Source organism: Stegostoma tigrinum, chromosome 38, assembly GCF_030684315.1.
Source record: "Stegostoma tigrinum isolate sSteTig4 chromosome 38, sSteTig4.hap1, whole genome shotgun sequence".
NCBI classification, from domain to species: domain Eukaryota; kingdom Metazoa; phylum Chordata; class Chondrichthyes; order Orectolobiformes; family Stegostomatidae; genus Stegostoma; species Stegostoma tigrinum.
In genome coordinates this window covers 7,757,840-7,780,223 of record NC_081391.1, presented here as the reverse complement: position 1 = coordinate 7,780,223, position 22,384 = coordinate 7,757,840, and the positions used below count along the sequence as shown (strand labels likewise).

The 22,384-nt window shown below is 43.5% G+C and overlaps 1 protein-coding gene across 1 annotated transcript in view; it reads left to right on the top strand.

The window, feature by feature from the left end:
• Positions 1-22,384, top strand: part of LOC125447171 (CD276 antigen-like) — a 57,694-nt gene that overhangs the window by 7,368 nt on the left and 27,942 nt on the right. Inside the window, exon 3 of the mRNA XM_048521363.2 lies at positions 7,930-8,395. Coding sequence (XP_048377320.1) covers positions 8,367-8,395 — 29 coding nt within the window. The 5' untranslated portion in view covers positions 7,930-8,366. The remainder of the gene's footprint in view (positions 1-7,929; positions 8,396-22,384) is intronic.

Genomic DNA, 22,384 nt, shown 5'->3' with positions numbered 1-22,384 from the left:
CAGTGCATAGCGTCAACCAGCAAAGATTCACGTAAGTCCAGAGTATATGCTATGCTTGCTGAACTGGTGGGAGCCTTCTGTGTCAGAGAGATACAACCACGCCTTTCCTCCACCTCCTGCACAAGATCGCGAAAATCTTCCATATCAAAGGGAGCAATGCTTCCCTGGCCATTCCAGAATGAATTCAGAAGGATTTCTTTACACGAGTAGTAGTAAGAACCTGGAACTTAGAAGAGCTGGATTTTGAGGTCGGCGGGGACACTGGGAAGGTGTGGGAACATGTTAGGATCAGAGGCAAGAAGATATACAACTATACAAATTTGGCTCCTTGAGCCTTTTCTGCCATTTGACAAGATCATGGCTGATCCGATTGTGGCCTAACTTTCCTGTCTACCTCCAATAACCTGCGACTCCCTTGCTAATCAAGAATCAATTTGCCACTGCTTTCAATATATTCAGTATCTCCACCTCCACTGCTTACCGGGGAAGGACATTCCATAGACTCATTACCCTCTGAGAAATAAATTCTCATCTTAATTTTAAATAGGAGGCCCTTTATTTTTAAATTACACCCCTAGCTCTAGTCTCTTCCACCAGCACCCTACTGTCTCTCAAATTAAGGTTGGGGGGAGTAGGTGAATACTGTTTTGTGGGCTGTAGGAATTTTAGCAGATAATGAGGTTCAAGACCTTGGAGGTATTTGAATACAAGAGTATTAAGTGTCTGACTTTGGGGCTCTGGGGACCAATACAGGGGATAGGATGTTTGTTGATGAATCTCAAGAATGGGTTACAAGCACCAAAGATTTGGATAGGATGAAATGTTTCTGTCAAGGAGTCCAGGTTCCTTGAGAAGGTGAATTATTAAAGATCTGCCCCACTCCACAAGGAATTGGAAATTATTGAAAGTAGTGAGAATTTCTTCCACAAGTTTTGGATAAAGTGCTAAACCAAGACTCTGTCTACCCAGTTGGGAGTTGTAAAATTACTCACAGAACCATTTTTAAGAAAAAGCATTTGCTTTTGATTTGATTTGATTTACTGTAGTCCAGTGTACCTAAGTACAGTGATAAGCTTTGTTTTGCAAGCAGCAGAGGCATAGCACACAAAGACATACAGATCATAGGGTGCTTAGGGTGAAGTATACGGCTTACAACTGCATAGGAGGTGCACAAAGCAAGATCAATATTCGCAAGATCACAGATGAGCTTTCTTCAGGATCTCAGCCAAAGTTTATCCCTCAATAATACAGACCATCTGGTCATTATCACACTGCAGTTTGTGGGAGCTTTGCTGTGCACAGATTAGCTGCCAAATTTTTGAAGAACAATGACTACACTTTATTGACTATAAAGCACTTTCAGACTCCCAGTGGTTATGGAAGATGCCATCTAAATGCAAGTTTTTCTTTTGTCCTGTGCTGTTAAGTCTGTGAAAAGTTGTAAGAAAGTTACATCTTGTCAAATGAACCAAAACTGGGTTTTTAATAACATCTAAATTCATAATTACTGCTAAACATCTTCATTGGTGCTAAAAAGCTAGTTTTACATTTGTTCAATGACAATTTTCTCATTTTGATGAACTTTTGCCTTAATTTTCTTTAATTTTTAACATAATAGTTAGCTTTTATTAAAATGCATTTGTCATTTATTTAATGAGTTGAAATATTTAAATTAAAAGTGAAGGGATTCAAGCTTTAAACTTCCTGGTCTGTGGTCTATGAGAATACTTTAACGTGATTGGCTGCTCACCATGTATGATGACATCATTGTTGTTGACATTCTGGAGATCCTCTTGATTATGCTGCAGAGACAGTGAGATGGTGGCGGAATGATGACGTCACTAGATAATTAAACCTGAACACTAAGACTAATGTTCTAGATACATGGGCTCAAATTCCACCATGGCAGCTGATGGAATTAAAAGATTCAGTTATAAAGTTGGAAATGAAGATTAATCTCAGGAATGCTGACCTAAAACTATCAACAATTGTAGCAAAACAAAACCCCATCTGGTTCCACTAAAGTATTTATGGAGGGAAATCTGTTGTCCTTAGCTAGTCTAATTTGCTACATATGACTCCAGAGCTAAAACCATAGAGATGTTCAGCACAGAAACAGACCTTTTGGTCCAACCCATCCATGCTGACCAGATATCCTAAACTAATCTAGTCTCATTTGCCATTATTCGCCTATATCACTCCAAATCTTCCTATTCAAATAACCACCCAGATGCCTTTTAAATATTGTAATTGTACAAGCTACATCACTTCCTCTGGCAGTTCATTCCATATATGCATCACCGTCTGCATGAAAAAGTTGGCCCCAGTTCCCTTTTAAATCTTTCCCATCTCACCTTAAGCCTATGCCCTCTCGTTTTGGATTTCGCTATTCTTGTAATTCTTTCTGAACCCTTTCAAGTTTAACAACAACATCTTTCTTATAACAGGGAGACCACAGTTGGACTTACAACAATGTGATTGCCGCTTAACTGCCCTTAGGTTCAGGGGTATTCAGGAAAGGACAACAAATGCTGGCCTTGCCTATGATGTCCACATCCTATGAAATAAAGAAAACAATAAGTTAGTCTGCAGTTGGAGAAAGGGAAAACCACAGATAGCTCTCTGCAGACAGATTTCTTAGAGAACAAAAACAAAGTTGCTGGAAAAGTTCAGCAGGTCTGGCAGCATCTGTGAGGGAGAAAACAGAGTTAACGTTTTGGGTCCGGTGACCCTTCCTTCGAACTGATGGTGGCTGGGAAAACATCAGTTTATATGCAGAAAATAGGGAGGTGGGTGGGGTAGGGAGTAAACGATAGGACAGAGCCCAAAGATACAGAAAAGCAGTTGGACAGACAAAGGAGTTGCTAACGATCAGGCTGGGAGGGTGGGTAGTTGTTAATGGGGACTGTTAATGACTGACAACAGGGGGTGTGTAATGGCAGGCTGTGTGGTAACAAGGCCTGGTGTGTTGGGTGGGGGCTGGGACATGGGGGAGTTTAGGCCCTAAAATTATTGAACTCAGTATTGAGTCTGGAGGGCTGTAGGGTCCCCATGCAGAAAACGAGGTGTTGTTCCTCCAGCTTGCACTGGGTTTTGCTGGAACACTGCAGCAAGCCAGAGACAGAGATGTTGGCCAGGGAGCAGGGTGGTGTGTTGCAGTGGCAGGCAAGAGGTAGTTCAGGGTCTTTTTTGAAGCAGAATGTGGATGTTCTACAAAGCAGTCACCAAATCTACGCTTCATTTCCCCAATGTAGAGGACACCACATTGTGAGCAGTGAATGCAGTGGACTAGATTCTGGGAAGTGCAGGTGAAGTGTGGCTTCGCCTGGAAGGTATATTTGGGCCCTTGGATACTGGGGAGGGAGGAGGTAAATGGGCAGGTGTTGCACCTTCGCCGGTTACTGGGGAAGGTGCCGTAAGGCTGTGGGGAAGTGTTGGGGGTGAAGGAAGTGGGGGCGAAGGTAGGGTGTCCCGGAGGGAACAGTCCCTGTGGAAGATGGACAAAGGAGGGGCGGGGAATATGTGTCAGCTGGTGGCATCTTGCTGGAGGTGGTGGAAATGGTGTCTGATGATCTTTTGGATGTGGATGCTGGTGGGATGGTAGGTGAGGATCAGGGGAACCCTATCGCTGTTGCAGGAGGAAAGAGAAGGGGTGAGGGCAGAAATGCAGGGGATGGGTCGGACCTGGTTGAGGGCCCTGTCGACAACAGAGCTGAGGAATCCTCAGTTGAGGAAAAAGGTGGACATTTCAGAGGCTCTCTTGTCGAAGTTGGCCTCATATGAATACATGTGACGGAACTGGAGGAACAGAGAGAATGAGATGGAGTCTTTTCAGGAAGTGGGAGGTGAGGATGTATAGTCCAGGTAGCTGTGGGAGTCAGTGGGTTTGTAGTGAATATTAGCGGCAGTCTATCCCCAGAAATGGAAACAGAAATGTTGAGGAAGGGAAGGGAGGAGTCAGAGATGGACCAGGTGAAAGTGATGGCAGGGCGGAAATTGGAGGTGAAATTGATGAAGTTTTCCAATTCCAGATGAGAGAGGGAAGCAGCACCAATGACATCGATGTATCGGAGAAAGAGTTGTGGGCGGGGGCCAGAAAAGTACTGGAACAAGGAATATTCCACGTTCCCCATGAAGAGACAGGCATAACTAGGGCCCATGCGGGTGCCCATGGCAACCCCTCTTACCTGAAGAAAATGAGAAGAGATGAAAGAGAACTTGTTGAGGGCGAGGACAAGCTCAGCCAAGCGGACGAGGGTGGTGATGAGCGAGGATGGTTCAGGTCTTTGCTCCATGAAGAAGCGGAGTGCCCTAAGACCCTCCTATTGGGGAATAGATGTGTATAGGGATAGCTTGTACATGCTAAAGAGGAGGTGGCTGCAGCTGGTAAACTGGAAGTTTTGAAACTGGTGTAAGGTGTCAGATGATTCTTGGATATATGCGGGTAAGGATTGGACGTTGTGGGGCGGGGGGGGGGGGGGGGGGAGCGGAGAAGACTGAGTCAAGATGGGAAGAGATGAGTTCTGTGGGGCAGGAGCAGGCTGAAACAATGGGTCTGCCCAGACAGTCCTGCTTGTGGATTTTTGGTAGGAGATAGAAACAAGCTGTGTGAGGTTGGGGTATTATTAGCTTGGAAGTGGAGTGGGGGAATCACCAGGTGAAATGAGATTAGTAACCATTGTGGATAAAGTGGCCTGATGGGCCATAGTACAGGGTAAGGTTGGAGGAGGTATCGGAGAGTTGATGCTCAGCCTCTGCAAGGTAGAGGGCAGTATTCCAGATTACAACAGCACAACCCTTATCGGCAGGCTTAATGACAAAGTCAGTGTTAGATCAGCTCTCCTGCTCCTCTGATGCTGCTTGGCCTGCTGTGTTCGTCCAGCTCCACACCTTGTTACCTCAGATTCTCCAGCATTGGCAGTTTCTATTATCTCTTAGCATATTGACAATGCTGTTTTATAGATGAAATGCTAAACTGAGGGCCCACCTGTCCTCAGGTAAAATCTCATTGTTTCAAAGAAGAGCAGGGAAATTCTTTTGTGTTATCCTGATCAATCAAGAACAACCAAAATAAAATGAGACAATCTGACCCATTGTTGCTTCGTGGGAGTTTGCTGTGCACAAATTGGCTGTCATGATTCCAATCTTACAACACCAATTTAACTTCAAAAGTTAAAGAAGAATCACAGAATCATGCAGATACACAGCACAGAAACGGACCCTTTGGTCCAATTTGTCCATGCTGACCAGACGTCCTAAATTAACCTAGTTTCATTTGCCAGCATTTAGCCCATATCCCTCTAAACCCTTCCTATTCATTTACCCATCCAGATGCCTTTTAAATGTTGTAATTGTACCACCCTCCACCACTCGACCCAAATGTTAATTCTGCTTTCTCTCCACAGATGCTGCCAGACCTGCTGAGTTTCTCCAGCAATTTCTGTTTTTATTTCTGATTTCCAGCATATGCAGTTCTTTCAGTTTTATTTTCTGTTAGATGCAATGTGTGTTGGGGATGCCCTGTGATAGTGAAAGGTACTACAGAAAATGTATATATAAATTATAATCCTCCCCCGAATTCTCTGTTACTTGGAGTCCTTTTTAATCCCCAGTTATTCAAAAGGGAATGGTGAAAGAACAATACAGCACAGGAATAGGCCCTTTGGTCCTTCCTTACAGGATCAGTGTTCCTCTACAGGTGGTTCTCCTGTAACACAATAATTGTGTTCATGTGTGACCTCACCCGATAGAAAATCACACTATAGATAATTGCCATAGAAAATCGCTTTACAGGGAAATCACTATAGAAAATCACCATACCTGTGCAGCAGAAAGTTTGCATTATCCAAAAAGCGTCCCTTATTCTTCGGTCGCATTACAGTCAGTTAACATTAATGAAACATATTATAGCAGAACGATCTGTATTCCCTTCCTATTCATGTATTTGTCTGGGTGCTCTTGAACGCTGCTATTATGTCTGCTTCCATCATCTCCTCTGGCAATGCATTCCAGGTACTCACCACCTTTTGTGTGAAAAACTTGCCTCGCACATCTGTTTTAAACTTGTCCCCTAGCACCTTGAACCTGTAGTAATTGACCCATCCACCCTGCGAACAAGTCTCATGCTTTCCACTCTATCCATGCCATTCACAACTTTATAAACTTTTTTCAGGTCACCTCCTCAGTGGTCGAGAACGCCCTCGACTGTGTCTGCCATATTTCCCACAACTCATCCCGCACACCCCCTCCCCGCAATAACAACCAAAACAGAATCCGCCTCGTCCTCACGAGCCAGCCCACCAATGTCCGGATCCAACGCATCATCCTCTGACACTTCCGCCACCTGCAATCCTGAAACGTCAGCCTTCCTGCTCATCTGATGCTGCTTGGCCTGCTGCATTCATCCAGCTCCAGACCTTGTCACCCCTCAACTTCCTAACTTCTACTAAAATCAAACCCAGTCTATCCAAAACCTTCTGCCTTCTAGTGAAAACAAACCCAGTCTATCCAAAACCTTCTGCCTTCTAGTGAAAACAAACCCAGTCTATCCAAAACCTCCTGCCTTCTACTGAAAACAAACCCAGTCTATCCAAAACCTCCTACGTTCTACTGAAAGCAAACCCAATCTATCCAAAACCTCCTACGTTCTACTGAAAACAAGCCCAGTCTATCCAAAACCTCCTACCTTCTAGTGAAAACAAACCCAGTCTATCCAAAACCTCCTACCTTCTAGTGAAAACAAACCCAGTCTATCCAAAACCTCCTACCTTCTAGTGAAAACAAACCCAGTCTATCCAAAACCTCCTGCCTTCTACTGAAAACAAACCCAGTCTATCCAAAACCTCCTACCTTCTAGTGAAAACAAACCCAGTCTATCCAAAACCTCCTACCGTCTAGTGAAAACAAACCCAGTCTATCCAAAACCTCCTACCGTCTAGTGAAAACAAACCCAGTCTATCCAAAACCTTCTGCCTTCTACTGAAAACAAACCCAGTCTATCCAAAACCTCCTACCGTCTAGTGAAAACAAACCCAGTCTATCCAAAACCTCCTGCCTTCTACTGAAAACAAACCCAGTCTATCCAAAACCTCCTGCCTTCTACTGAAATCAAACCCAGTCTATCCAAAACCTCCTGCCTTCTACTGAAAACAAACGCAGTCTATCCAAAACCTTCTGCCTTCTAGTGAAAACAAACCCAGTCTATCCAAAACCTCCTACGTTCTACTGAAAACAAACCCAGTCTATCCAAAACCTTCTGCCTTCTAGTGAAAACAAACCCAGTCTATCCAAAACCTTCTGCCTTCTAGTGAAAACAAACCCAGTCTATCCAAAACCTTCTGCCTTCTAGTGGAAACAAACCCAGTCTATCCAAAACCTCCTGCCTTCTACTGAAAACAAACCCAGTCTATCCAAAACCTTCTGCCTTCTACTGAAAACAAACCCAGTCTATCCAAAACCTCCTACCGTCTAGTGAAAACAAACCCAGTCTATCCAAAACCTCCTGCCTTCTACTGAAAACAAACCCAGTCTATCCAAAACTTCCTGCCTTCTACTGAAAACAAACCCAGTCTATCCAAAACCTCCTGCCTTCTAGTGAAAACAAACCCAGTCTATCCAAAACCTTCTGCCTTCTACTGAAAACAAACCCAGTCTATCCGAGATAACAAGGTGTGGAGCTGGATGAACACAGCAGGCCAAGCAGCCCCAGAGGAGCAGGAAGGCTGACGTTTCGAGTCTGGACCTTTCTTCAGAAAATCCAGTCTATCCAACCTTTCCTCATAACTAAAATCGACGGTACCAAGCGACATCGTGGTAAACCTTTCCTGTACCCTCACCATAGCATTCACATCCTTGTTGTAGTGTGGTAACCAGGACTGTACACAATATAAAGATTGAGCAAGTGAACGGGCGTGCATTTATTTCTGGCAGGTGCGGCTGGCAGACGACGAAGATATTCGGATTTGCAGATTGAGAAGTAATACTTGGGATTTCCCTCCGGCACGATAAACACCCCCATGGCGTGAATCATGAAATGAAAAGTTGTAACTCGCAACTTCGCGTTGGAAAATCTGCGGGCTGTTGACTGAAGGCGCTCCAAGAAAGAAAAAGAAAGTTTCGAAAAAATCCTGACAACTTTCGATTGCCAAGTTTCAGTGCTCAGTTTCCCTCCTTTTGCGATCGAATTGGTTTCGGTGCAGAGTCCCAGGACTTCTGGGTGTCAGACTCGATGATATGGCTCGTTGGGCTCAAGGATATCAGGAGGTAGAATAGAGGAGAGAGAAAAAACATATCATTTGGAATCTCTGTTCTCTGTTTTCCCTCAACACCTTTCGCCAGTACAGACGTGGCGGACTTTACACCTCCAGATGGATCCAGGACGCAGGCCAGCTTTCAGGTACGATCTTCAGTTAAATCGAACATAAAAAAGATCGTGAGAGCAAACCCGCGGAAAATTCCAAATATATTGCCTTTTTCCCAACTTGTTCACACCCTTTCCCTCGGTCTCCCTTGGCTGATATTGTCTCATGAGCCCTGCTTACTTTCCAAATGCTGCACCTGACTGCCCGCCTCGTATTTTGTTGGGCCAGGACGTGATTGTCAGGCGGCACTTTCACTGCGGAGGGCATCACAGTCCGAATCGGATTCTTCCCCCTCCCCTTACAGATCAGGATTAAAAAAAATAGGATCTAGAATGTAATCTTTGAAATACCGTTGGAAACAGGGAATAGAGACTTTAATTCGGGAATCGGATTAGTATTCGAAGGAGAAAAAATTGCAGGGGAACGGGCAGCACAGGGGAGTGAATTGGACAGAGATTTCAAAGATGCCAAATCACCACCTTCTGCGCTTCTCTGTTCAAAACGAATCTCTCTGCAAAGTGAACAAGACAGAATGATGATGAGGGTGATAGGTGGGGAGGCAGTGGAATAGTGGTCGAAGACTTGAGGAAGAGAACAGTGATGACTCGTGGGGAATACTGCAGGTAGCTGGAACCCAAAAAGCCATGGTGACAGATACAGCTGACTGACATGGCGACCAAAGGACAAACCTTATCAAGAAAACCTCATTACTGTCAAATGTGCTTCCCTACATGTTGTGTTGCCCAACGTCCCCTTCACAAGGTAGATGGGCGGACAAATGAAAGCTAATGCATTTGGGGAGACCGTGGTAATGTCACGGGGCTAGTAATTGAGAAATCCGGCTAAAATGCTGGGGATGTGATTCAAATCCCACCATCGTAGACAGTGATATTTGATTTTTTTTTAAAAAATCTTGAATTTAAAAAAAAGATATGCAGCCATAATTCAAAAGTCGCAGGACACCAGGTTATAGTCCAACAGGTTTATTCAGAAACAAAAACAGAACTTGTTGGAAAAGCTCAGCAGGTCTGGCAGCATTTGTGAAGAGAAATTAGAGTTAACGTTTTGGGTCTGGTGACCTTTCCTCAGAACTTCTGAGCAAGGGTCTCTGGACCTGAAACGTTAACTCTGATTTTTTGTCTTCACGGATGCTGCCAGACCTGCTGAGCTTTTCCAACAAGTTCTGTTTTTGTTTCTGAATTATAGCATCCACAGTTCCTTTGGATTTTATTTAGGTTTGTTCAGAGCAGTTCTGAAAGCTTGTGATTTTAAGTAAACCTGTTGAACTATAGACAGGTGACATGTGACTTCTGACTTTATCCCACGCCACTCCAACACTGGTATCTCCACATTATAGTTCACTAATGACCTGTAGGGAAGGAAATCTACCATCCTTATCTGACCTGATCAATATGTGACTCGAGACCCACAGTGATGTGATTGACTCTTAACTGCCCTCCAGGTAATAAAGAATGAACATAAATGTTGGTCCAGCCAGTGACACCCATATCCCATGAATAAATAATACAAAAATTGCACTTTTTACAACCACTCGTTGTCACAAAGTGATTCACAGCCAATGAAATACCTTCTGAAACATAGTCACTGCTATATACACTGTTCTGTATACAGAAATACAGTGGGTAATTTGCATTAGGCAAAGTCCCTCAAACAGCAGCATGATAATCTGTTTCTCTTATGATATTGATTAAGTTTTGAATTTTAGCCAGCACATTGGGGAGAAATCACATCTCCTTCCAAATAGCACTTGAGGGCAGATTGGGATTCTGTTAAACATTACATTCAAAAGACAGTACATCCAACAGTGCAACACTCGTGAACTGCACTAGAATATCAGCTGTGTTCCTTTGAACTGCAACATGAAGCCAAAACCATGTGATTCAAGGGCAAACATGCAACCAATGAGCCCCATCTGACATGAAGTGAGATAGATGTGTTCTTAACATAGTTGACAGCACGGACTGAATGGGCTAAAGGGCTTTTGGCTGAGGAACGTTCTGTGGAAAGGTCACTTGATCCAAAATGTTAAGTCTGATTTCCCTCCACAGGTACTGAGCTTTTCCAACAACCTCTGTTTTTGTTTCTTAGCTAGATATGCCTCATTTATTTCGAGATCCCAACATCTGATGTTTTCTCACGATTGGTTTCCTCCCACAGTCCAAAGATGTGCAGGTCAAGTGGATAGGCCATGCTAAATTGCCCACATTGTCCAGAAATGTGCAGGCTAGGTGGATTAGCCATGGGAAATACAGCATTACAGGAATGGTGTGGGTCTGCATGGGATGCTCTTTGGAGGGTGGCCTGCTACCATACAGTAGGGATGATCTGCTGCCAGAGATTTTTTAAAATGATTATTTAAGCCTTTGAGGCACAGTATCAATTAAAAACAATACTGGTCAGCCTGTTTCAAGTGAAAACTAGGGTCATAAACCTGACAGTTATTAATAAATCCAAAAGGGAATTCCAAGGGAAACATTTTTTACAAAGAGAGTGGTTAGCACAATGGTTTACAACTTCTTTTGGTTAAGGAACCCTGCAATTTATTGTGAAATTCTGTGAAACCCCAACACACACCCCCTGCTACCTCCCTCTGCCCACACTTTACGAAACAAAAATGAAAATGAAGTAGAGAACTATCGAATGAATGATCATCTTTCATTACAAAAACAAATTAGGTGTAGGAGTAGGCCTCTTGGTGTCTAGAGCCCGCTCTGCCATTCTGTAGAATTGTATCTGATCTGATAGACCTATCTTGCCACCTACGCCTGATGATCTTTCCCTGCATTGTACAACAGGAATCTACTTGCGTCTGCCTTAAAAGTATTCAAAGACTCCACTTGCACTGCCTTTCCAGGAAGAGTGTTCCAAAATAATTGGCAAGAAAAGAATCTCATCCTCCCTCTGTTTTAAATGGGTGAACCCCCCACCTTATTTTAAAACAGTGCCCTGGCTCTAGATTCTCTCACATCATTACACCAAGGCTCCTCAGAGAGCTCATTTGAAACTCATGACCACTGCCATCTCGGAGTTCCAGAGCAGCTATTGCTTGAGAACACCAAATCTAAGATGATGGCCGAGTAAGTTGCTTCAGTTGGAACTCATCTGCCCCATCCATTTCTTCCCTGTTTCTTTCTTTTGTTTTTCTCTCCTGGTGTTTTGTTTCTTCTTTTCTTCACTCCCTACCACAGCATGGACCTGGCGAGGCATCCTCTTGGCCCAGCCTGTGGCACTCACTAGGCCTGCTGTCTTGGCGGCCCTCTCGGTGGCATACAGGAGTCTTTTGGCCCAGCGTGGCGGTGTCTCAGGCTGGTGTCTCGTCCTGATCTCGCGGCAGCCTGTGGCAGTATCTTGGCCTGGTCTCTCAGCCCGGCGTGGGGTTATCTTAGCGTGTGAGTGGGTCGTGTCCTGGCATGTTCCAGCGGCAGCAGGAGGAGATCGGGCAGGAGGCAGTTTCAGCAACAGTAGCAGTGAGAGCATTGCAGCACAACACGGGAACAGCCAGTGGTGAGAGAGGTCCCTGCTATCTGTAGTGGCAGTGTTAAGAACAGGCAGCTGAAGTCTCCCAGAGGAGTGAGCTAAGTGGAGGACTCATCAAAGATTGTTTAACTTTTAACTTTATTGTTTTATTTTCCCAGTTCATATTAAGAAGATCTTTAATGTCAACAATTACATTTTTCTTAGTTTTCAACTTTATTCTATGAAGGTAACGCTTAACTTTTTAACTTTGTTTCTTTTACTACTTCGAACCTAAGTTGGCATCATTATACACTTTTCATTGTACTTCTGTACTCAAGAACACATGACAATTAAATCTAAATCTAAATCTACAAGCCATTCTTCATCCTGACTTGAAAATTTGTCACCATTCCTTCAGTGTTGATAGTTCAAAACCCCAGAGCTCCCTCCCTAACAGCACTGTGGAGCCACCTACTGCAAATGGTTCAAGAAGGCAACTCTGCCATCTTCTCAATGGCAGTAAGGGATGGGCAACACATGTTGGCCCATCCAGTGGTGCTCACACCCACTTTAGAACTTTCATAAAGGGAAAGGAAACACACTTTCCATATTCACCCTACCAAGATCCCTCAGGACGTGTATGAATTACTGCCCATGTTAGCTGTAACTAATCATGCAAAGCCATTCAAGGTGGCTATCGATATGTTGCCAGGGTTGGAGGGTTTGAGCAATAGCAAGAGGCTGAATAGGCCGTATAAAATCATGAAGGCATGGATAGGGTGAACAGTCAAGATCTTTTACTTAAGGTAGGTAAGTCCAAAACTTAAAGGGCATAGGTTTAAGGTGAGAAAGGGAAGATTTAAAAGCGACCTAAGGGACAACTTTTTTATGCAGAGGGTGGTGTGTGTATGGAACGATGTGCCAGAGAAAGCGGTCGACGCTTGTACAATTACAATATTTAGAAGGCATCTGGATGGGTACATGAACAGGGAGAGTTTGGAAGGATAGGGGCCAAATGCTGGCAAATGGGACTAGATTAATTTAGGATATCTGGTCAGCACATATGAGTTGGACCGAAGGGTCCATTTCCGTGCTGTACAGCTCTGTGACTTTTTGTTTCTATTAAATCACTCTTCTTCTTTCACACTCCAAATGTGTGAATAATGAAAAGTTTCTAAAGATACAAATGACCTGAAAATAGTGCGTAACACTTTTATTATGCTGGGAGATCCCTTAGGCTTCTGGGGACTCTGGCTGAAAAACACTAAGCTAGAATATGGAACTAAATATCACAGTAAGCTGTTGAATGAATGCCACATGAATGCAGAAAGGAAATCGAAACTCAGGCCGGCACGGCTGGTCTAGATCTGTCTGTGGATAGCGAATTCCATGCCTGACAGCTGGTGCATGAAGTCAGCCCATGACTCTGCACTTCAAAATTTCCAAGTTGACATTGGTCTAGGTCCCGTCTCCCTTTGAGAGAACCAACTGGTGCAGAAAACTCCCTGCACTGTTGTTAATGTGACTGCACTTTAGGAAGGTGGGGGATTTCTGCAGTGAGGAGGAAGAGCTGTGGAAAGAGAGATCAGGAACACTGGGACAAGGAACTCCTTTTCTTTTTATTCCTGGTGACTATTTGAAAACCCCCTGCAATTAATAACTTTTTCCGTTTCCACTGAGGAACTATCTTTAAGTGGGAAATTCCCAAACTCCATAGAATGAAAAGAAATATCCTGTTTTTTTGACAGAGTAATGACAAGAGTTTCATTATTAACGGTGCTGACATTATTTTTCATCCATTAGTTCAGCACAGGAGAAAGCCATTTCGCTAATCCAGTGTGCACCAGCTGTTTTCAGCTGTTCAGTTATTTCAAACCTGTTTTTTTTCTCACCATATCCCTGTGATTTTTTTTCCTGTTTCAAAATTTATGTGTGGCAAAGCTATTGAAGGTGCCTCTACCATGTTCTTGGGTAGTCCATTTCAAACTCTGTTCCTTTCCTTCTGCTATCTTTGATTCTTTTGCCAGTTGCATTATATCTGCACCCTTTACTTATTGATACTCCAAACATTGGTAACTGTTTCTCTTTATGTACTCAAGTGAAACCTCTCCAGATATTAACCATATACTTAGTCACAGAGTCATACAGCATGGAAACAGACCCTTCGATCCAATAGTCTATGTCAACCATAATCTCAAACTAAACTAGTCCCGCCTGCATGTATTTGGCCCATGTCCCTCCAAACATTTCTTATTCATGTACTTATCTAAATGTCTTTTAAGCATTGTAACTGTACCACTTCTTTGGAAGTTCATTCCACACATGTACCAGTCTCTGTTTAAAAAAAATTGACCTTTACGTTTTTTTTAATCTTTCTTCTCTCACCTCAAAAATATGACTCTAGTCTTGAAATCCCCCAGTCAAGGGAAAAGCCTTTCACCTTATGTATACCCCTAACGATTTTATAAACCACTATTAGATCACCCTGCAACCTCCTGCGTACTAAATGTGATGCAAAGTTCAAAGAATTATGTACCTGAAATCTAGGTCTCTGTTCTACACACTACCCAAGGCACTACTTTTAGTTGATTAAGTCCTGCCTTTGTTTGTTTTACCATCATGCAATACCTTGTATTCATCCAAATTTAACTCCATCTGCCACTCCTCAGCCCTTTGACCCAACTGATCTAGATGTCTTTGTAATCTTAGATAACCCTTCTTCACTGTCTACTATACCACCAATCTTGGCGCATTTGCAAACTTACAAAACTTCCTACATTCTCATCTAAAACATTTATAAAAATGACAAATAAAACTAGATCCAGCACCGATTCTGTCCCTAAGTTGTGAATATACATTGCAAGTACAGTAGTTGAAATCCTAGCACTGATCCATGTGTAAATCCACTATTTAAAATCTGCCAATCTGAAAATGGCCTGTTTATCTTGACTAAAAGAAACAGTTGAATCAAACATGTAGTTATTATTTCTTTGAAAAAAGAAGACTTTCTTACCTTCTCCTGTCTGTTCATGTAACTGTAACCTTTCATCCCTGGAACCATTCTGGGTAAACCTTCTGTGTACGCTCCAGAGCCTTCACAACTTCTAAACCTGTAATGCCTAGAATTGAACTTAGTACTGAAGCTGAACAAGATGTTTCTAATTTTCTGCCATCTGTACTCATTGCCTCTATTCATATGCTAATCCCACAAGCCTTATTAATTGCTTGTTAACCTATCCTGCTACCTTCCAGCTGTAACACATACACAAACATCCAAAAGTCACTCTGTCATTACCCTGCTTTGAATTGTGCCATTTAGCTTTCATTAGTCTTCCAGAGTTCTTCCAACAAAAGTGTAGTGCCTTCTGTCTTGAATTTCATTGGCCATGTTATATTCACCTATTCCTTCAGCCTCCCTCTGTCTTCTTGAAGCTGATTTTTGTGTTCTAAACAGTTTGTGAACCTTCCAAATTTGGTGTCATCTGCAAACTTCAGAACTGTACTTTGTATCTCCAAGTCATTAACGTACATCAGAAGCAACAGTTTCTTAGTACTGTATACTGGGGGACACCACTGTAGAAGAGCTCAAGAAATAGAAGCAAGTTTAAACCATTCAGCCCATTCAGCCTTCTTCACCATTCTGTATGAGTGAAGGTGATCTCAGGCTTCAATTCGACTTTCCTGCCTGCTCTCCATATTTTTTGATGCTCTGAGAAAATCCTGCCTTAAACATGTTCAATGCCAAAGCATTCACAACTCTCTGGGTAACAAATTACAATGATGTTTATTCACCCTTTAAATTCACAGTGTTTACTGAACTGCTGCTCACTACTGTATAATCATTTTCTCTCGCTGTTGGGCATTTCTCTCCATGACATATAAATTCTGCTATATTGCTGTTGTATCCAAGAAATGTAATGCCTTATCCAAACATCAGCTTGTTTCTTGGCCTTACTGTGGTACACAAACCAGGAATAGGATAAAAGAATTAAGATTGCGGCCAACAATAACAGGCTTGATGTGCTGCCTGTAATCACAGGTCAGCTGCTCCTTGGGAACATTATACTTATTAGCTGGAGTAGGCCATTTGGCCATCTAAACATGTTCGGCTATTCAAAACAATCACAACTGAAAGTATCAGCTCCACCTTTCTGTTTGCCTACCCCATTCCCTTAACTCCCTTGTCTATCAAAAATCAAATTGACTCAGACTTAAATAAGTTCAATGATCCAGTCTCCACTGCTTTTTGAGAGAATGAGTTCCATACAATAACCATTCCCTGAGAGAAACACAATGCAATCACCTTAAACAGGAGATTTTTTTTGGAATAGTGTCTTCTGATTCTCATCTCCCTCATAAGAGGAAGCATCCATCCTGTCAAGTCCCCTCAAGATTCTGTCTGTTTCAATAAGATCACCTCTCTTTCTTCTGAACTCCAATGGGTATAAGACCAGGCTGCACAACACTATAAAATATATCCTTCTGTCCAGGATAATAAAATGTGAGGCTGGATGAACACAGCAGGCCAAGCAGCATCTCAGGAGCACAGTGCTCCTGAGATGCTGCTTGGCCTGCTGTGTTCATCCAGCCTCACATTTTATTATCTTGGAATCTCCAGCATCTGCAGTTCCCATTATCTCCTTCTGTCCAGGGTTGAGTTGAGCGAACCTTCGGTGAACTGCTTTATATTATATCCTTTCTCAAAAAAGAGTTCAAAACTGTACACAGTGCTGTTGACATGTGGTCTCACCAAGACCCTGTAAAGCTGTAATAAAACGTTCCTAACTTGTATATTCCAACACTCTTGCAAGAAATATCAGAAATCCATATCTTCCTAATCCCTTGCTGTACTTAAACATGAACTAGTGGTTCACATCCCAGGGCACTCAGATGCCTCTGTTCCATTGAGTTCTACAATCTCTCTCCATTTAAATAATATTACTGCTTTTCTATTATTCTTGCCAAAGTGAACAAATTCATATTCTCGTATGTTATTAGAATTAGAAATAGAGTTAGGTTTCTCTCAAATACAGAAGTACAGGAGTACAGTGATAAGTTTACAATGTTGCTCGTCATGGCACCATCTTAGGTTCAAAGTACCTAGATACAGATGTTAGATATAAAACACAGAAGAAAAGAAAACAAAGGTACATTACCTTACAGTGATTCATTGTATAAATTGGAAAATAAGAAATACTCCATCTGACAAATGCTTGCTGACTCATATAATTTATATCCCTTGGTAGCCTCATTACTTGTTTTTGGCACCATACAATTCCACCAATCTTGATAAGATTGCAAGTTTAGTTACCATACATTCAGTCCCTTCATCATTGATTTGATTTTAAATTCCTGAGGCTCCTTGTGCTGATCCCACTGTGGTACTCAACAAGTTACAGCTAGCCATCTCAAAAAAGACATACTGTCTGCTTCCTAATAGCTAACCAATCCTTCAATCACACTAACATGTTACCTCCTACACCTCAAGCTGTTATATATCTTGGTATTCTTTGATGTAACACTTTATCAAGTGCCTTTTAGAAATGCAAGTTCACCACATCCAAGGATTCCCTATAATCAAGCTTACCTGTACTGTCTTCAAAGCATGCTAGAAAATTAGTTAAATACGATTTCCCATTTACGAAACCATCTAAGTCTGCCTGATCCTGTTATCATTTTCTAAGTATTGTGCTCTCTCAGCATTTCTTTGGACAAAGATTTTAAGACTTTTATACTCACTTGGGGTGGGGGGGGGGGGGGGGGGGTGTGGGTGGTGGCAATGGCCTAGTGGTATTATCGCTGGACTGTTAATCCAGGGACCCAGATATATTCTGGACACTCAGGTTTGAATCCTGCCCCAGCAGATGGTGGAATTTGAATTGAATAAAAATATCTGGAATTAAGAATCTAATGACCATGAATCCAATGTTGATTGTCAGGAAAAACCTGTCTGGCTCACTCATGTCCTTTAGGGAAGGAAACTGCCATCCTTACCCGGTCTGGCCTACATGTGACTCCAGATCCACAGCAATGTGGTTGACTCTGAAGTGCCCTCTGGGCAATTAGGAATAGGCAATGAATGCTGCCTAGCCAGTGACAATCTCATCCCATGGATGAATAAATTGCAGGCTCACTGGTGGCTGATCAGCAAATGCTCAGATTTTTCCGCAGTGGCTCATTTGAAGATATAGTCACTGCTGGAAATCATTGGATCTGTTCTTCTCCTCCTTTTCTCTTTCATGCTGTATGTTTGCTCAGGCTCAAAGGTGTCTGTAGCACTCCTGATGTGTGCAGTTTGGTCACCCTGTTATAGGAAGGATATTATTAAACTGGAGAGGGTTTAGAAAAGATTTATCAGGATGTTGATGGGTATGGAGGATTTGAGATATAATAATAAATTGGAAAGACTGAGGCTTTTCTCACTGAAATGTAGGAGGTTGAGGGATGACCTTATTGAAGTTTATAAAATCATTAGGGATATAGGTAGGGTGAATGACAAGGATCTTTTCCCTAAGATGGGGGAGTTCAAAACTAGGGGGAATATTTTTAAGATGAGAGGAGAAATTTATAAAAAGGACATGAGGGGAAACCTTTTCACACAGAGTGGTTCATGTGTGGAGTGAATTGTAGATGCAGTTACAATGTTGAAAAGAAATTTGGATAAGCTCATGACCAGGAAAGTATTGTAGGGATATGGGCCAAGCACAGGCAGGTGCGACCAGTTTAGTTTGGGAACATGGTTGGTGTGGACTGTTTGGACCAAAAGGTCTGTTTCTGTGCTATATATTTTTTTCTAATCATTTGCGGATGTGGGCATTGCTGGCTGGCCAGCATTTCTTATCCATCCCTAGTTGCCCTTGAGAAGGTGTTGGTGAGCTGCCTTCTTGAACCCGCTGCAGTCCTCCTGCCATACGTTGACCCACAATGCCATTAGGGAGGGAATTCCAGAGTTTTGACCCAGCGACAGTGAAGGAACGGTGATATATTTCCAAGTCAGGATGGTGAGTAACTTGGAGGGGAACTTGGAGGTGGTGCTCCCATATGTCTGATGCCCTTGTCCTTCTAGATAGGTCATGGGTTTGGAAGGTGCTGTCTGAGGATCTCTGGTGAATTTCTGCAGTACATATTGTTGAATATACACACTGCTGCTACTGAGCGTCCGTGCTGGAGGGAGTGGATGTTTGTGGATATAGTGCCAATCAAGCGGCTGCTTTCTCTTGGATGGTGTCAAGCTTCTTGACTGTAGTTGGGGCTGCAGTCAAAGTATTCCATCACACTCCTGACTTGTGCCTTCGAGATGGTGGACAGGTTTTGAGGAATCAGGAGGTGATTTTCACGCCGCAGTATTTCTAGCTTCTGGCCTGCTCTTGTAGCCACTGTGCTAATGTGGTGAGTCCAGTTGAGTTTCTGGTCAATGGTAATCCCCAGAATGTTGATAGTGGGGAATTCAGTGATGGTAACACCATTGAATGTCAAGGGACAGAGGTTAGATTGTCTCTTATTGATGATGGTCAAAGCCTGGGATTTGTGTGGCACGCATGTCACTTGCCACTTGTCAGTCTAAGCCTGGATATTGTCCAGATCTCGTTGCGTGTGAACATGGACTGCTTCAGTATCTAAGGAGTCACAAATGGTACTGAACATTGTACAATCATTGGCAAGTATCCCCACTTCTGAGCTTATTCTGGAGGGAAGGTCAGTGATGAAACAGCTGCAGATGATTGGGCCTAGGACACTACACTGAGGGACTTCTGCAGAAATGTCCTGGAACTGAGGTAATTGGCCGCCAACAATTAGATTCCCTACAGCGTGGAAACAGGCCCTTCGGCCCAACAAGTCCACACCCCCCTTGAAGCATCCCCCTATAACTCACACACCCCTGAACACTACAGGCAATTCAGCATGGCCAATCCACCGAGCCTGCACATCTTTGAACTGTGGGAAGAAACTGGAGCACCCGGAGGAAACCCACGCAGACACGGGGAGAATGTGCAAACTCCACACAGACAGTCACCCGAGGCTGGAATTGAACCCGGGTCGCTGGTGCTGTGAGACTCTCAGTGCTAACCACTGAGCCAACGTGCCGATCATCTTTCTATGTGTCAGGTATGCCTCCAATCACCGGAGAGTTTGCCCACTGATACCCATTGATTCCAGTTTTGCCCGGGCTCCATGATGCCACATTCAGTTGAATGCAGCCTTGATGTCAAGGGTTGTCACTCTCACCGCACCTCCGCAATTCAGCTCTTTTATCTAATGTTTGAACCAAGGCTGTAATGAGATCAGGAGCTGAGTTGCCCTGGCAGAACCCAAACTGGGCGTCGCTGACCAGGTTATATGTGAGCAGGTGGTGCTTGATAGTACTGTTAGTGACACATTCCATCACTTTACTGATGATCGAGAGGAGGCTGATGGGGCGGTAATTGGCCGGGTTGGATTTTTTCCTGCTTTTTGTGTACAGGACACTTGGGGGCAATTTTCCACATTGTCGGGTAGATACCGGTGTTGTAACTGTACTGGAACAGCTTGGCTCGGGGAGTGGCAAGTACAGGAACACAAGTCTTCAGTACTGTTGGTGGAATGTTGTCAGGTCCCATAGCCTTTGCAGTATCCAGTGTCTCCAACTGTTTCCTGATATCATGTGGAGTGAAGACTGCTATCTGTGATGCTGGAGACCACTGGAGGAGGCCAAGATGGATCATCCACTTGGCACTTCTGGCTGAAGATTGCTGCGAATGCTTCAGCCTTATCTTTTGTACCGATGCACTGGGGTCTTCCATCATTGAGGATGGGGATATTTGTGGAGCCCCCTTCTCCAGTGAGTTGTTTAATTGTCCACCACCATTCACACTGGATGTAGCAGGACTGTAGAGCTCAGAACTGATCTTTTGGTTGTGGGATCGCTGAGATCTGTCTATCACTTGCTGCTTTCCCTGTTTGGCGTGCAAGTAGTCCTGATTGGTGGCTTCACCAGGTTGACACCTCATTTTCAGGTATGCCTGGTGCTGCTCCTGACATGCCCTCCTGCACTCTCCATTAAACCAGGGTTGATCCCCTGGCTTGATGGTAATGGTTGAGTAGGGGATATGCCAGGCCATGAGGTTACAGATTGTGCTGGAGCACAATTCTGCTGCTGTTGATGGCCCATAGCGCCTCATGGATGCTCAGTCTTGAGGTGCTAGATCAGTGCGAAGTCTGTCTCATTTAGCATGGTGATAATGCCACACAACACGATGAAGCTTGTTCTCAATGTGAAGGCAGGACTTTGTCTCCACAAGGACTGTGCAATGGCCACTCTTACCAATACTGTCACGGACAGATGCAACTGCAGCTGGAAAATTGTTAAGAATGAGGTCAAGTATGTTTTTCCCTCTTGTTGGTTCCCTCACCACCTACCACAGACCCAGTCAAGCAGCTGTGTCCTTTAGGACCCAACCAGCTCAATCAGTCGTACTGCTGCCAAGCCACTCAAATCTCCCACCCAGAGTAGATTTTATGTCTTTGCCATCCTCAGTGTTTCCTATTAGTACTGTTCAATGCTGAGGAGTACTGATTCATCAGCTGAGGGAGAATGGCATGTGGTAATCAGCAGAAGATCTCCTTGCCCAAGTTTAACTTGAAGCCATGAAACTTCATGGGGTCTGGAGCCAATGTTAAGGACTCCTACAGCTCTGCTGGTGGAACAGGATATATCCAGGGATGGTGATGGTGATGTCTGGGACATTGTTGTAAGATTTGATTCTGTGAGTATGACTATGTCGGTCTGTTGCTTGACTAGTCTGTGAGACAGCTCTCCCAATTTTGGCACTAGCCCACAGACGTTTCCCTGTTTGGCGTGTTTCTGCCGTTGTCTTTTCCGGTGCCTAGGTCAATGCCAGGTGATCTGTCCAGTTTCATTTCATGTGAATCTATGATTCTATCTCCAGGTATCAGGATCTGAAGCCAAAGCTTCTTTCTGGCAATGGTGAATGTTTCATACAGAAAGGGATTTCTTCAGGGAGTGCTTGAAAAATTTGTTTGGGCCCCCCCCATTCGACTAACCACTGGTCAGTCTTCTGTACACAATGATTGTGGACAGGCGACATTCATCACGGCAATATGACCTGTCCAACACACTTGGCTTGGATGGCCTTGATGATGTTTCTTGGCTGTTTCCAGGATTTCAATATTTGTGATTAGATCCTGCCAGCAGATCTTGAGGACATTGCAGATTTAATTCTCTAGAAAGTAAACTTATCACATGTACAGGGCCCATGGCTCAGGCCAATACTGAAGAGTGGTGAGGACTGTGGCTCCGTACACTTTGAATTTGGTCTGTGCTCAGCTCCACACTCGTTTGTAGAGTCTGTTTTTTGCTTTGGAAAGCCTCTTCTCTACTTGGAGTCATATGGTATGGAAGCAGACCCTTTTGCCCAACTCATCCATGCCTACCAGGTTTCTTAAACTGAACTAGTCTCATTTGCCTATGTTTGGCCTATTTCCCTCTAAACCTTTCCTATCCATGTGCAAATCCAAATGTTTTTTTAATGTTGCAATTGTACTCACCT